General features: G+C 38.8%; 1 protein-coding gene across 1 annotated transcript in view; it reads right to left on the minus strand.

The window, feature by feature from the left end:
* Nucleotides 1–16,744, minus strand: part of exoc4 (exocyst complex component 4) — a 129,091-nt gene that overhangs the window by 15,342 nt on the left and 97,005 nt on the right. Inside the window, exons 15-18 of the mRNA XM_030150321.1 lie at nucleotides 14,465–14,620; nucleotides 12,594–12,772; nucleotides 2,683–2,827; nucleotides 121–299 (exon numbers count right to left, since the gene is read on the minus strand). Of these exons, the coding sequence (XP_030006181.1) occupies nucleotides 121–299; nucleotides 2,683–2,827; nucleotides 12,594–12,772; nucleotides 14,465–14,620 (659 nt within the window). The remainder of the gene's footprint in view (nucleotides 1–120; nucleotides 300–2,682; nucleotides 2,828–12,593; nucleotides 12,773–14,464; nucleotides 14,621–16,744) is intronic.

The following is a 16,744-nucleotide window of genomic DNA, read 5'->3' on the forward strand; positions in this document are numbered from 1 at the left end:
GAGATCATAGAAAACAAAGCATAAAAGGGTATAAAGTAGAAAGGGAGGTGCGCATTATAAATTCATTGACATAAAAGTGAGTCAGTGAGTCCCACTCACATCCCCTGGTGCCTTGCCTACCTTCAAATATGTACTGGAACTTGTGCTGCTGTAGGGCTGCCCCCATGGCCTCCTCTATGGCTGAGATGTCTTTGTTCAGTTTGACTACCAGTGGGTCATAGTCCATGCTCTCCACATTAGCCACGATGGCATAATTTCCTTGCTTAGTCAGTGGAATAAGGTAATGAAAACAATGTACCCTGGAGAAGGAAAAAAGAAAAATGAAATGAGTAAATTAGAACCTTAAAAAATTTTCACAATGACTGGCTTTGTTTTCCAGTCATTTTACACAAAGTGATTTGAGGTTGATGTGCTGATTTTGCCCCACATAGCCAATGATGAGCACCAAAATATTCCAGGGAAATGTGAGAATAATTAGGACATGGGAGATACAATATGAGCATTACACAAGATGTACAGTGCAACGACAGTGTAAAGAGTCATATAACAAGGTGATTAAGTATGAGGTATTATATCCACCTTTCACACAGAATAACACACACAAGTAGCTACTTCTCTTACTTCATACTATAATGTGCACATCTACTCTAACAGCTATAATTTCACAGAAATCATTACATTTATAGCACTCGTAATGCTGTATACGTAGTTCTATTGCTGCCATTACAGCTCTACTGGATATTATTGAGCCAAGAGATGTGATTAGCTGAGGCCACCTGTAGCGCAAAAGGCTGAATATGTTGTACAGCTTGCGAGCATGAAAAACCTCGACATCTAAAAAACATTTAACTTGTAAGAGAGAATTGTTTGAAGGACTTCTGCGAGCCTCATTCACAGTTCACGTCCTTCAAGTCCAACCCAATGGTAAGAGTGCTTTTACAATTTAATTACACACTAAAATTCAAAGCAAAATGAACCCTTCAGGTGTCTTAATATCTAAATGTCTAAGCTCTTTTTATCTGGGTTTCAAGGTTGAGGATGTGGAACAAAACCAGCAGCTTTGGGCCAGGAAACAGCTACCGTGGAGTAACTGTACAAAACACTGATCTTTAGTCCCTCGACCTAGTTAAATCTTAAATTTGCTGATAAAATGAGAGTCAGATTCTTTAGCTATCAGCAAGTTTGATGTAGCTTAACTCACTTTAGTCAATATCAAAAAATCTCTATATTTTTCCTGATCTTCCTGGTAACACAGATAGTTGAGTGTAGTCTAAACATTTTTTGTGGGTACATACCGCCTATGTTACATAGAATTTTACCTACTACTTCAGCAGTATAGAGGAGGTGAACTTTAACCTTTCCTTTAATAATGTTGTACATCTGTCTTTTCTTCAGGTCCATAAAAGCCTAATTTCTGTCTAGACTTAAGGACTCAATACTGTCATAATTCTGTAATCACAGTGCCCTGAGCAGAAAGGTATAAAAGGATATGGGTGAATGCCTTCTCTCCTCAAGTCAATGCCAACAACTACACCACATCATCAATGCCTCAATCTTACTTTCATCTGTTTCATTTCAATCATTTCTCCCACTTAGCTACTGTATCTCTCTTCTTTAACATCCCCCACCACTTGAACTTCCACTCTCATCTCTCTCCCATCTCCTTCTCCCTCCCCACTTGCTCTTTTCCTCATGGCTTCATTTAGCTGGTACCACTATCAGGGGAAATTCGCTAGATGGAGAGAGTCAATGGAGTGTAGCATATAGCTAGACATCAGCCTGAGGGAGGGTTTTCTACTGAAATCATAAACAATATTGCATAAGCTACACAATAGTCTGCAGGGAAATAGCGGTACAAGGAGGAAAAGAAGGGGAGAGGGATGATGGAAGACTATTAGTGATCGTGGGGGAAAAGTACATGGTGTGGTAAATTAACTTGGATATTGACATTCAAAACACATATTGGACGTGCAGCATGAGGGTGTGCACACACTCTGCCATCCATACCATGCCTGAGGATGTTTGACCCCTAAAACTCCATTTCGTTAGACTAGTGTGATCGTTGTGTACCATGTTCGGGCATGGTTCACTGTACCATGCTGTGGCCCGTTTTAGGAGCCAAAAATAAAATGAAATAAACCACACGGTGACGACGCAAGTGTATTCTGGCCTGGAACATTAAGCATAATGTAATAAGGATATTCCTAAGATTTCTGGGAGGCTTGGACACTCTAAGTGCAGCTAGACATTATTTCAAAAAAACACCACATGAGGTTATTTTTAAAGCCAGGTTGGGCATATTTACACTAAAATCCCATTAGTGAGGAAAAGGTGAAACAAACATGCACATGGATGAGATAATATAATATTATGCACTGCGCTCTTCAGTTTGAACCCAGGACCTTCTTATTATGAAGTGACAGTGATAACCACAGCACCACTGTGCTGCCCCGACCATAAATGACAGCAAAATGTGGCAAAAACCTCTCATTTTTTTCATCTTAGGTGTTGTGTGAAAAAACCCTTGGGTGTTATAATGGTGGTAAAAATTCTTGAATTTCTTTCTTATTTATTCAATAAATAAGTAAGAACAAATGTGAGGCCAATTTTTTCTTTGGTTTCAATCACAGGTCCTGTTATCACAGCTAGAATCCTTGTGGTGTATGGGTTGGTTCTGTCTACCTGACTTCCAGGTGTAGAACCAGGAGACAGCGATCAGCGATGTCTTGGAAACCCTTTGACAGGTCACTCAAGGTCTGAAGAATCTGTTCCCTGCTCCGCTCACTCTCGCCACCCACCTGGCTGTCTGCTGCGCAAGGCGATGCACCTGAATGATCAGAATACACACAAAAATTCTATTACCATAAATATTACTGAAATAGGTGTAGTATTAATAAGTAGGAAAACCATCCTAGAGGATCTACTATAACCTGTTTGTGCACATGACATTGCACCGTATTGCATGGTACTGTACTGGCACTACATGTACTGTCAAGGTCTTGTATGCAATTTCATACTGACAAAATCAGGACATTAGTGAAAACTCTACAAGCCAAAAAAAATCCCATTAGTGCAGTTTCACATCATTCTTGAGTCCTTCAACATGTTCTTGTACTATCTTCTCACCACTTGTGCTGACACAGCAGGAGCATGTGTCAGTGCACTGCATTGTAAACCACACAAAAGCCCTGTGTGTGTGTGTGTGTGTGTGTGTGTGTGTGTGTGTGTGTGTGTGTGTGTGTGTGTGTGTGAAAGAGTGAGAACTACAGAGCAGGAGAGCATGATGAGTGTATATAAATTCAGGCCGGTGTAGATCAATGGCCATAAATTAACAAGGGGAGGAAAGGGAGAGAAATTGGCCCCGTCACTCATATGTAAGTCTATTTGGTCAATGAGGCGAGTGTGTGTATGTGTGTGTATGTATGTGTGTGTGTGCGCACACGCAAAGAGTGACTGTTGAGGCAGAAGAATGCAGGGGTCCACGATCGATGTGCCGCAGTCAAACCCAGCTCCCCAGTTAGACTTCCTGCCCTTCCGAAGGTCACACGTGCATGTACGTACACAACAACAGTCAGTTGCAGAAGGTCTAAAGGTTAAAATAAATTGTTCATTTGTCTTCCACCACTACAACTTAGACTTCTGGCTGATATCTACCAAAACAGGACGTGTGACACTAACTACCAGTCTGATGCAAACCTGTTGATATGCAGGTAAACTATGAACAGACAGAATGTTCTGCTCTAAAAGGACATCTGTAGTACATAATAAACTAACGTGTTGACCCGTGGGGAACGGGTTATATTAATACTGGTATCTAGGGACTGAAGTTAATAAATGCGTCGTTTCTGTTTTTAACGTCATTTCCTGTCATGCAGCGTGGTCTTGCATGTCCAGTCAACGTGATTATAAGGCTAATGCTTTCCAAAATGACTAATATCTCCCAAACTATTGGTCCTATCAACTTGCTGAGATACTTAAAGTGAAGATGGGACTATTCCTCAACTATATGTGCCAAAATGGCCAGTTAAAAACATCCTAATTTCTCAGAACTGTGCAGATACACACACAGATGCTCTGAGACCTTCCAGTATTATGATATATATTCATTCATTCATTATCAGAATCCACTTTATCCTCACTGGGGTCGCAGGCTAGAGCCTATCCCAGCTACTTAGGGGCGAAGGCAGGGTACACCCTGGACATGCCGCCAGTTCATCACAGGGCTGACATATACAGACAATCACTCTCACATTCACACCTATGGGCAATTTAGATTAACCGATTAACCAATCAGTGCATGTCTTTGGATGCTGGGAGGAAGCCGGGGACTATGTTTTTTTTTTTTTTTGTCATTTGTCTGTTAGAATCCACAGTTTTAGACCAATAAACAAGAAAAAAAAAAAACATTTTGTATGAAATTGTATTTTTTTTCTTTTTTGTTTAAGTTCCACATGGCAGCCACCACAGATGACTAAACTATAGACTTTCTAGGTCAAAGGTCAAGGGCAGGAAAAATTCCCAAATTTTCATCAGTCACCATATCTCAAAAAGCATCTGATTTGGTTGTAATTTATCACATATATGTATGGTGTCCAGATCAACTGGCAGATAATGTTTGACCTTGAAAGGTCAAAGTAGATTACTTTCTAAAAGTCACAATGTATCAAAAATCTGTTCACAGATTTAATTTAAATTTTTACTGAGTCGCTGTATCTTTGGACCATTGTCTTCTGGAATGTAAAATAAAATCTTGAGGACATTTGAATAAATTTGCATAATCATGCTGGAGATGAGATGTTGCTGTGGGGAGTTATCTTGGCGGAGGGTTGCACTCTGAGTGTTTTTAGTGTGGAAATTTGGTTTTGTTTTGGAGCTACTATATCTGTGAGGCTTCAGAATTTTCAGAGCTTTGCAAAGCACCCTTATCACCTGGTAGAGTAAGGGCATTTACTTTAAAATGGAATATCTATGTATAAGTATTTATTTTCCTACTCATGATGTTAATGTACAGTAATTCTAAGCTGCAAAGCAGGGTGAGTCCCTTTGTTTGCTAATGTCAAAGCACATTTTGTATGTGACAGTGAATAAGTGCTACTTTTCCCATTATAGTTCCTTTGTATTAAACACTGATAACATGAGAGACTATTAGCTCAGGCAAACATTGAGGAATATGTCACGGCATTTCAATCAACAAAGCAAACATAACAAGGGTTGTGATTTGACATCAGTGACAGCTAATCTGTGCACCTGACACATACCAATTCTTATTAAAGATATGCATGTGGTATGTGGTCTGTGCACTTGCATTAATGTTAGATGTATATACTGCACCTATGAAGTTACTTATGGATTAACTGTCTTTATGAGTAATTCTCTTGTTGACATTTCGTGTGTGTGTGTGTGTGTGTGTGTGTGTGTGTATGTGTGGGATGGAAACAGGTGTAGAGTCATGTAACATTTTCAGCAGCTGAAGCTATTTTACAACAATGCACATCACAGCAAAGACTTCATTGAAAAACTCAAAGTGACTTGACAATAGTTAGACTTATGATAGAAGTTTGTATGAAAGGACATCAGTGAATTACTTTTGAAGCTGAATAAAGTTGCTGGGTTTTCCAGGTAAGTAAAAATCTGTGCTGCTGCTTCTATTGCATGTTCTTTTAAGTAGAACACTCATCAATTATCAATAATACACCAAAAAATTCAAGGTTTTCTGCAATGTCACACAACATTGTCTTTGTTTTTCCTTATTCCAAAAATCTGCTAGTAAACCACCTGGCTGTATTTTACTCATTTTAATCAGGTTCACTGTTACTAATGCAAGAAGACGTTACTGGTACTTCACAGACAATTAAGCTGTGCAGTGGCTAGCATTTTTAGCCTCTAATTAGAGTTTATTTTTATCTACATTTTTATTTCACATTGGACTAGACTGAGATAAAGTCTGACTTACATCAACAGACTAACCTAACACTGCACAGGCCTGGAGCTGACTGTGTTTTTATGAGAATATCAACCGATATCTGTGCTACTGAATAATAATAAAACCAAATCTGCACTAGTGACTGCTTGGAAGGACAAGATATTGTTTCTCTTACTGGTAGAAAAGAGTTTGTCATGGATTAAATCTTTTGCTGGACAATATCAATATTAATGCAGCTAAATGAACACTGGGAACAACAAAGAAGATTGGTCTTAACAGAAAAAATCCACTGTGATTTCTCAAGGGAGCAGAGCATAATGACATTAATTGACTTTATTTGATTGTATTTAGCTGATGCTTGTTATTTCCCATGGTCACATCGTTAATAGATAGGGTAGGGCAACAGTAAAACACAGGACAGCCTGGATATTTGCTATACGGCTGAGTAATTTGAAAGCGGCAGTAGGTAATCTGTGACATTTATCGAAGTCTACTGGCAAACGAAAGTAACATCTACAAGTGTTTGGCTCCAATGGCGAAATGCTGATAGATATGTGATGGTAAAAATGTAAGCCTTCCTTAATGTTGCCGTGCTTATCAGTTTTTTGAGGCCATTTGGCAAAAATTCCCTAATTTCCTTTCAGCATATTGTAAATCAAGTGGTCTGACAGGAAACAAGGAATCCACCTTCTTCTATGGTTGTAGAAAATGTACTCTGTGACAGGAGGTTGGAAAGGTTTCATAGATTTCAGAGAAATAAGGAAGTTACAGTGCCTATAAAAAGTACTCAGTCCCTCAGATGTTTCCCTCTCATTGCCAATAAAATGTTTTTAGTTTGTTTGTGTTTTACAAAAATTTACAAAATAAAAAAACAAACAAAAAAAAAGAAAAAAATTTACTAGCAACAATTGGCTGGACCTCTGTTGAATAAGGTCAGTCACACTCAAATTCTTATCAAAAACAAATGATCTTGACCATGATTCAATTTCTGAGAGCAATAAAGATGAAAACATCCAAGAGGTAAACACTATAGGCACTGCAAATACATTACTGACAACTTTAATGACCAATCAGGGTTCAGATTCTGTCAGACTTAACTCTACTGCTCCACCCCATGGCTTGAAACAGACGTTTCAAGTGGCGAGAAATGACGTCAGATGATTTATGTCTATAGTTCATCTTTTGATTTGGACTGAGGAGAGATAAATGCACAAAGAAGTGTTTATTTAGCTCCTGCAGCAGAAAACTGAGTATAGTTGTATTTTTCAAACACAGTATTTGGATTTTTGTGTGTTCCTTTTATATTATAGCTATGTGTGTGTCAAAGAGCGAGAGCATGCATTTGTGGAGGGAGTTTGCGTACGCACACACAGGCATGTGTGAAAGTGACTTGGAGGCTTCTGTTTCCTCTCATGCGCCTTACACTCACTCACTTTGGCAGCAAAAGGAAAAAGGGCTCACCGTGGCACACACCGCTGGAGGTCTCTCCAGGGGGTGTCCATGAAACACACGCATGCTGAATAACACTCTCGCACAAACAGACACAGAAACTCTGACACACGCAGAATCCTACCGCCACCACCCCCACCCCCCCAGCCTGTGGTGCTTTGATGATGCGAGGGAGGCGTCACAGCATGGGGGGACCATTAGAGTCAGGGACAGACGGGCAAAGGAAACGACTCATTGGTCCTGACTGACAACTTTCTTGCTCTCTTTTTTCCCCTTTACTTCCCTCTGCTTTCTTTTTCCTCAAACCGCATTACACCCATTTCTTATTTATAAGTTCTTTGTGTCCGCATGATTAAATATGAAGATATGTATGTGTGTGCCTCGTATCCATTTATGCTCTCATGTGTAGGTGTGTTGGTGTGTGTATGCTTATCCAATTATTTTCAAATCCCATCTAAGAGAAACGTCTGTTGCTTGCCATCTGCAAAAGATGAGGGTGGCAGACATTAAGGGAGAAGATCAGTGATGGAATTCATACATTAGCACACGTCGGCTGTATATAGACGCATATATAATGTGACGGTACATATTTAACCTACGCCCTCTGTCACTCATTGCTCTTTCTGCCGTTGAGAGCTGAAAGATACATTAGGAAAAAAGAAACCAACATGGCGTCACATATTTGATGGATGAAAATGCTGAACATGTGATAAAAATCTTGATCTGTATTGTTTAATTACATGCCAAATCTAACAACATAAAAGAAGCACAGAGAGAGGAAACAGACAAAGATAACTAAAGGACAGTATCCTCCAGGGGTGGAATGATAAATGATTCATAAATGACTGAGTTACTGAGGAGAAAAGTTATTAATTATTTTGCCGCCTGTAGAAGGGCATGAACATCTGCACACAGGGATCTGATCTCCTGTCCTGATCGCCATGTGCAGGAAAAAAACTGAGGGGGGGGGGGAGTGAATCCTAAAGTGAGAAACAGACTGAATAGTTTCACACCCAAAATTTCTTAATGGTGTCCTGTAATGAGGGAAAATTAAAATCTGCAAGAATTTTTTGGACAGAGACAGGAATTAAATCCACAGGGATGAAAGGAAAGAATATTTATTCTGTTAAAAAAAAAAAAAATAACACTGTCTCCCACTGCAACTACATCCCCAGGCCTCTGCAGTGAATAAGAATGTGTACTTAGTCAAGTTACCTTGTTAAACTGTGTTAAGAAAAAAATGATGCTGAAGGGGAAAGACCTGCACTCACCATTGTCAAGCTTAAAACAAGTGTTTTCCACTGGTCTTCCACATGTAGAGCAACCCCTAGAAAGTTATTCCTGCTGGATTATTGTCCAAACACCCTGCAGCATAGTTTAGAGATCTATGCACCTAATGATGCCTCCATGCAAATGCACACAATACTGTATTTACACGTGTGTAAAGTGCTCTTGGCCTGTAAAACATTTAAACATGTAAAAAAAAAAAAATTTTCTTAGCTAGAACGATCCTTCAGATAAAGTGTCATGCGGCTCATGATTTTCTGTTTGCAGGTGCATTTCCAGTACACAAAGCTCTGACAAGGCTGCCAGACACACAGGCAAATATTATTAAAAATGTCTCAAACTCATACATACACACACAGCGGTCAACAAAAGAAAAAATGGCTGTCATGCTGGTAGTGACCCTCAGGCGTCTGTGCGAGTTTGTGTTCACAGGTAAATATTGTCAGAGTGGATTAGAAGTCCAGTGCTGTGACCAGATGGGTGAAAAGACCCTTTGTCCAGCCACCTTCACAGCCAATCACCATCAGTGGATTTCTCTGCATACACACACTGTCTTCATTATTGTACAAGTACAAACACATATGGGCATGCTTCCCTTCAAAAAACACTTTACAGTCAGATGGACCTGTAAATACTAGATGTAGACTGATATATCGGCCGGTCAATATATTGATTTGTTTCAATATTGGCCATCAGCCTTAATTTTTTTTTTTTTTTTTTTTGAAAGCTGACATATTTGATCAGTACTGAAAATGTTCTAAGACATTTGATCAGGCACCTGTGTGGGCAGCACTTGAAGTTCAATAAATATTGAAAGAGTACCATGTGTACGTGTATTAATAACTTCATTTGTATTACTGCATAAAAATCTTAAATATCTGAGTGTTTCAATTATATTTTACGGTCAATGTGCTTAAAAAAATAAATAAATAAATAAAAAAAATCGGCCTTAAATATTGGCCTGAAAAATCAGCTGTAGATATCTGCTATCAGCTGACCAATTTTTTTAAAATTGGCATTGGCCTTAGGAAAACCTATATTGGTTGAACTTTAGTAAATACATTATATGTAAATCGTGCTGCTATACCATGATGGAAAAGGACTAACCAGTATACTTTTTGTGTAATTATACTTAAGGATAACCTGTAGAAAAATGTATAATACACAGTCACTCACAAGGTGTTCAAACCAAATGCCCACTGTAAGGATTGCCTAGCCTTTGATAAAATCTACTAGACCTTTAACACACGAAGAAAAGGAAAAAAACAGAAAGACCAATAGGTCACACTCCCAGGATAAGGAAGAGGCAGAAATAAAAATGAAAGAAAACAAGGAAAGAAGGAAAAGAAAATAACTTACAATAGAGAGAGAAGCTGAGAAAGAGTGGAGCAAGAAGGAGAAAGACGAATGAAAGAAAGAAAAGGCAAAAAGACGGAGAGGAAAATGAGTTGTTCATACCTGACTGCTTCTGTAATATAAAATCCAATTTGGAGAGGCATGGACGTGAGGCGGCGGGGTGGAGGATGAGATAAGGTGGGGTCCTTTTCCCCTGCCGTACCCTTGTCCCATCTTACACAGTGTATGCTTATGTACACATACACACATGCACACACACCACCCATACCAACACACGTAGTCCGCCATCAGCTTGGCAAACACTAAATAATGAACAATACGGAGGCTGTCCCGGCATGATAAGTGACTGCCCTATCCTTCCCATTAGTGCCACCCGCCAGAATTAATGATAATTATGTCACGTCCCTTCCCGTACTTTTATTGAATTCTTATCTATGAATAGACGAAGAAGCGTCAGAGTGAGAGGGAAGGAAAGAGTTTAAAAAGAGATAGTGACAAAGTCAAGCCCAAATAAGAATATCTGAAAATACTCATTTAATTATTTTATGTCTAAAAGAAAAGTTGTGATATGGAACAGCAAAATAGCACAAGTTCAATGAGCAATCAGAGGACTGAAGCTAGAGAGTTGTGACAGCAGCTGATAAAGGTGGAGGCTTTTTCTCTATTCCTCCAGGAAAAGGTGCATGAATTACCACAGCTCTGCAAGTGAAGATACTGCAGCTATGTTGCCATGTCATATAAAAATGAATGAATAAAAGGCCTGCATGAAGAGTAACAAACCCTTCTTTAAAAAAAAAAACCATATACAGTACGTTCATTAGTCAGACACTGATCTTGTATGAAGCAACACACACTGCACATTTGCAGTCAGACACACAGTATGTGCTATGTGTGGCCAACCTCAGGGAAAGCAACAACTACATATTTACCAATAGATTCATGGAATAATAAACACAATTTTTCAAGAGTAAAGTTGTTGCTGACCTTAATGCAAGTCATTAACGTGAGTAATAACCCATAGGTTTCTCATCTGTTAATAAAAATATATGGATCTGCAACAATTATTATAAGATGCTTTGGATCTTCATTGGATTAAATGTGTTCACAATGTGATTATGAGGATAAAAACATTAGTCTAATGATCAGTCATTAATAAGGTCTAAAAAACTGTTGCATGGTGGCACAGGCACACACATATATACCTCAGTCTGATCAGTGATTAATGATACAAAAGGGACGACTGAACATGGTATATAGGAAATGCTTATAAGAGTTCTGATTAGGGGAGACATTTATGCTCACACAGGCAGAGCATACGATAATGAGTGTGTGTGCGTAAAGTGCTCTTTGACAACTCCAGTGGAGAAGGTAATGAGTGTGTGATAATACACTCAAACAAGAACTTAATGAGGCACAGGTAAGAAGTATTGCCATGAAAACACTGCAGCTAAGGATGAGAAAACTTCACATATACCCATAACTCTACTTCTCTTCAAAGCATACAGTGTTGTTAATTTGGCATAAATTCTCATCAATAAGTAGATAATTATCTGAGAGACCTGTAGCAATGTGTTATGGAAAAGCATATAGGTAACATTGGTCTGTAGTCAGTAGAGAATTTACAGTGTCATAGGGGCTTGTTCTTCAAACTTTTCCATTTTAAGCTTCATTTAAAGCATCATTATCACTGGGCAAAGAAATCCATAATAGCCTTTCAGTACATTGTAATTTAGGTCTGAGCAAAACAAATCTGTATCTTCTCTCGGCTTTAGAAGGTTTGAGATGGGAGACTTCAACTAGCCACAGGTCTTTATTATAAAACAGGTGATTGACAACTAATGATAAGTTGCTGTCAACACTGTCAGATGTGTTTGTACGGCTCAGACTCTGCGGCTGCAAAAAAAAAAAAACATGGCGTATCCCCTAACTATGATATTTTAGTTTTATTTTTCCACAGCAGCATAACATGGAGTTGCATCTTTCTAGACTCTCTTCAATAGAAGAGCTGTAAGAGTGTTTTTTTTTTTGCCTGCCAGCAACTTGTTGGATCTAAAATGAAATCTCACAGGCCTTTAATTGAAACATATTTTATATACATACATAGTCAGGACTTTCCTAAATACTGACATTTTTGGCAAATGCTGAACTATCCAATCTAAAACAGAGGGTGAAAAAGGACAAAGTGAAGTAGAACAGTGTCAAAAAAGATCATCATAATAACTGTGGTTATGACAACATCTGATAAAGTGTCACAGACAATATTCAGCTTTTCAATGAGTAGAATAATAGCAACAGATGTCTTTTTTTGGTGGCACTGAACAAATGTACAAGAAACATAACTTTTCATGTCAAAATACTTCCATATTGGGCTTAATTAATTGATTTAGTAAACTGAGCAAATAAGATAATAGATTATGAGTCTAGTAATAGTCACATAATTATTTTTAATCAGGCTTGGTATAATCTGTTTGGCATCTATAACAATGTCAAGAATATTAATAATGAATGCTGGTGTTTTTCTGAGTATTAGCTTTTGGCGTAAAAGCATACAAAGTAGGTAAATGTTTCTGCAACTTACTGGAAGCATGAGGAAGGTTCGCAAAGAACGTCTTAAGGCGACTGGCGAGCCACTCCATGCTCTCATGAAGGTTGGCTAGAGCCTTCAGGTCACTGACATCACGGAGGATCTCATTCTGGGGGATCAACTTGTCTCCGAGGTTCCCAGTCAGAACCTCTGACTCTTTAGCAAATGCTGCCCTATATAATAGAAACAGGTTGAGAGAGGGACATGAAGATTTAGATGGTTTGAAGGTTGGACACATACGACTGTTGGCAAAGCAAAGCATCATCTGACCATCACTGTTATCCAGCTGTAAACACACTTCACTCAAAATTACTGCTATCAAAAAGGTGTTATGACAAAGATGTTTCTGATGATTACAAAAGCATGTAAGTCTATAATCAGTCTAAAATACTGTTCTGAAAAAAAGAAAATCATCAATTACAGCATACTATTTGACTTTGGAAAGGTCTGCGGTCCCAACGGCTTACATAAATGAAAATCAATTTGTAAATGTAAAAATATAATGAAGTGCTGAATGGAAACACTGTGTAAATGTACATTTCATTAAAATCCAATGCTTATATGCACAATGGTTTAGTGAAGCAGGCCTAAATCACGGCCTTGCCCTTGTAGAGCAACTAATGCATAAACCAGCTACTATTCAATGCAGGATGAAAACATGTGCAAGGAAAAACAGACAGACAGCAAGGAGGGCAAGACCCAGCGTAGAGAGTCAGATGAAGACAAAAAGGGAAAAAGGCAAGAGGCATATGGGAGGCAGGATAAGATGTCTAAAAAACTTTACAGTTGATATAATCACTTTAGTGATTCAGTTGATATAATCACCATCTACACACCCCTGCCCACTGCAAACAGTGGGCAGGGGTGTGTAGATCAGAAAGACTATTCTGGAAAAAAAGCAGGGGCTTACAAATAAAAAATGTAATATCTTCTTGGATAGATAATTGACTGGCAAGAAAGATGGGAAGGAGAGTTAAGTAAATCTCAGACTCCACATGGCATGTGGACAGGCCTTCAGTTTCACCAGGATGCCCACAAGATCAAGATCCTTTGAACAACAGATGGGGAAAAACACACTAACAAGACACACAAATGTCTACTCTCACTCACACAGACACGTGTAGTTTATTAATGAGGCTTTATTAAAGCACCGGGTTGCCAGTCGTGCAGCAGCTAATCCCCCTTTCATAGTGATGAAAACATCTCTGGCTCTCAAATCAAACAGCCTTATGGTCTCCCTCTCGCTATCTCTGTGCTCTCTAAGTGTGTGTGTGTGTGTGTGTGTCTGTGTGTCTGAGAAATAAGAGTGTGAGAGGGAGAGAATGTGCACACAACAGATTGACTTTATTTGGCCACATAACCAATTTATTTATTTACTTTACTATTCCGCTCCGATGAGCTCCAGTGTTCCCTGAAGAGTGCGCACATTCAAAGGCAATTTCGATAAGGCTGACCCCCCCTCCCCTGCCTCCGTCTGCTCTCCTTATATTTTCCTATTTTGTTCTTCACTCGTTTCCTCACTTCCTTCAGATAGTGAGTGTTTAAAAGAGCAATCATGACTTCTTTATGGGTGCATCTTAGTCAACACGGGAAGCAGGTTCAATAATACGTGAATAAAGGAGGGTAGATGGGAGGAGAGGATTATTTGCGTGTTTGCTCGAGTGTGGTATATGTCTATTCTGCTTGGCTGTGTTTATGTATAGTGTGCACGAATATGTGTGCTTACTTGCATGAGCAGTGGGTTTTCACTACAGAAAGCTACAAATGTGCACACACACTGAAATATTGCAAACATAGGATGCTGTGGATGTTTGTGTACTATCATGTGTAAATACACAACTGCGAATGTGTGTTTGTGTATTTACCGAGTGAAGTCCTCTTCATCCTCCCTCTTCTGTCTGGTTTGTCTGGGCTGAGCCATATTTGCCCAGTTGGGGAGTGATTGGAGCAAACGACTGATGTCCTCATCTTTAGACCAAGAGGCACTGATGGTAAGTTTCTCCTCGCACTGAACTATTCCCCTGAGGACACACAAAAACAAAGATAAGGTGTCACATTCAGCAAAATTGAAAAACAAAATAGATTTGCTTTTTTAAGTTCAGGCTGGCACAGCAAAGACTAAAGTTTGTTCTAAACATGGAGATCAATGCTGATGGAAATAAAGCAATATGTGTATAAATGCATTTAAGCGCCACTGACGTATCAGACGACGGAATGCTAGGAGGCTGAATTAGTTAACTACCTCATATTAACAGTGAGCCTGTTTACATGCACACCAATACTCCGATCATTATTCGATTTCTGGAGTTGTCAGATTATTCAAATGTTCGTGTATTCTGCGCATGTGTAAACACAATTAAAATCATAGAGAATAGAAGTTACATGGTCAAATGTGAGCGGAAGACAACAGGAAGTGTAAGTCTACACTGCAAATCATTTGGTTCTTATTAAGATTAAAAAAAATAAAAACCTTAGATTTAGAAATGCTAGATAATTTATCTTGTTTTAAGAGATTATTTCGTATTTTAAGTGTTCATAAATCTGTAGACATGCTTATTTCTAAATTTAACAATTCTCATTCAAGAAATATTGTTAAGTGAAATTATCTTGCTGCATGGACAGATATTTCACTTGTTTCGAATACATTTTTCCTCAGATATAGTGTTTTTACCTTGTTTTTAGACACCCTTTTTTGCAGTTTACCATCACAGCATACATAGGTACTCCGAAAGAAATCCGATGATGGACTGAAGTGTCTAAACCAGCATTTTTTGATTATCGCATTTCTTAAGTGCATGTAAATGTGTTAGATCTGATTATTACAATTATCAGATTACTCCCAGTTATCAGACTTTTATGGTCATGTAAACAGGTCCACTGATACAGACCATATAATTAGTTACCCACTGCCACTAACTACATGGTTCAGTGCTTATATCTGCACTGACATTTAATCCAGTTGCAGTAGCTTAGTGTTTGAACAAATTACAACAGACTATCAACATGTATTTGCTTTGTTTGCACCTGTCTAAACTGGAGAAGTTGCTTAGTTCTGCAATTAATATCACACTAATACAGAATGCACCATGTTTCCCTGGTGTTTCATAATCAGACACACAAACACACAGAAGAAGTAATGAGTTAAAGGTGGAATAAGCCACCCCTCCCATTAGTGCTGTCTCAGAAGCTCCGCCCCCTGTCCTTTCATTCCCCTATCAGTGCACAAACTCAAACGCCCCCTGTTGCTGACTGGCTAAAATACCATTATGTGGATAAGTCTGAGCTTTCAGTTTCTTTTGTTTTCTTCCTTTGTTTTTTTTTTTTTAAGGACACACACAGATCAGTCAGCTAGCAGACCGTGATGAATCTGACAAAAACTGAATTGATTAGAGTTGCTTACTCCACCTTTAAGAGAAGCAGGGACACTGAGGGAGTTATCCATGTGTAAATGCACACACAAAAACAAACAAAAGCACACACATATACATTGGCAGCCTATGTTAAGCTTGTCTTTATCGCCTAGAGGCCCCAGTGAGACTCAAGCCGACCTGTGACAGAGTCCAGATGGACTCCCAGCAGTCTGTAAGTCCCTTCCTGAGTCTCCTGCCCCCTTCATCACTCCTGGACTTCTGTTATCCTTCCATATTCTCTAGCACTCCTTTTCCCTGGCCAGGTGTTACAGGGTCCCGAGGGAGCACAGATGGATGGCCTTTCACATTCCTGACATGAGGGTGTGTGTCTGTGCATGCCTTTGTATAGTTATGTGGACAAATTTGAGCATTTATCGCTTTTTGGGAGCACATTTTAGTATTGTCAGATCGTCTAAGCCATTCCTTTAAATGGTATTCTGAGGGTTCATGGTTATAATAAGGCAGTTCACTGTGTAACATTTCAAGAAATCATTATGTCAATAACAAAAATAGTGAGATAACTGTATGCCTGGAAATGGCAATAAGATTGAATTTAAAACCTCATTCCACATTCAATAATGCAAACAATAATGTATTCAGGAAAAGTAGTCCCTACTATACTTTTTTTAAAAAATGCTTATAAAATGTCTATGATTTGTTCCTTGTTTGTTGTAAAGCCATGCTGGATGACCACCAAGCATATGCCAGGCATTAACCAAAGAATGACTCTATAAG

The sequence above is a fragment of the Sphaeramia orbicularis genome, chromosome 12, assembly GCF_902148855.1.
Source record: "Sphaeramia orbicularis chromosome 12, fSphaOr1.1, whole genome shotgun sequence".
NCBI lineage: Eukaryota > Metazoa > Chordata > Actinopteri > Kurtiformes > Apogonidae > Sphaeramia > Sphaeramia orbicularis.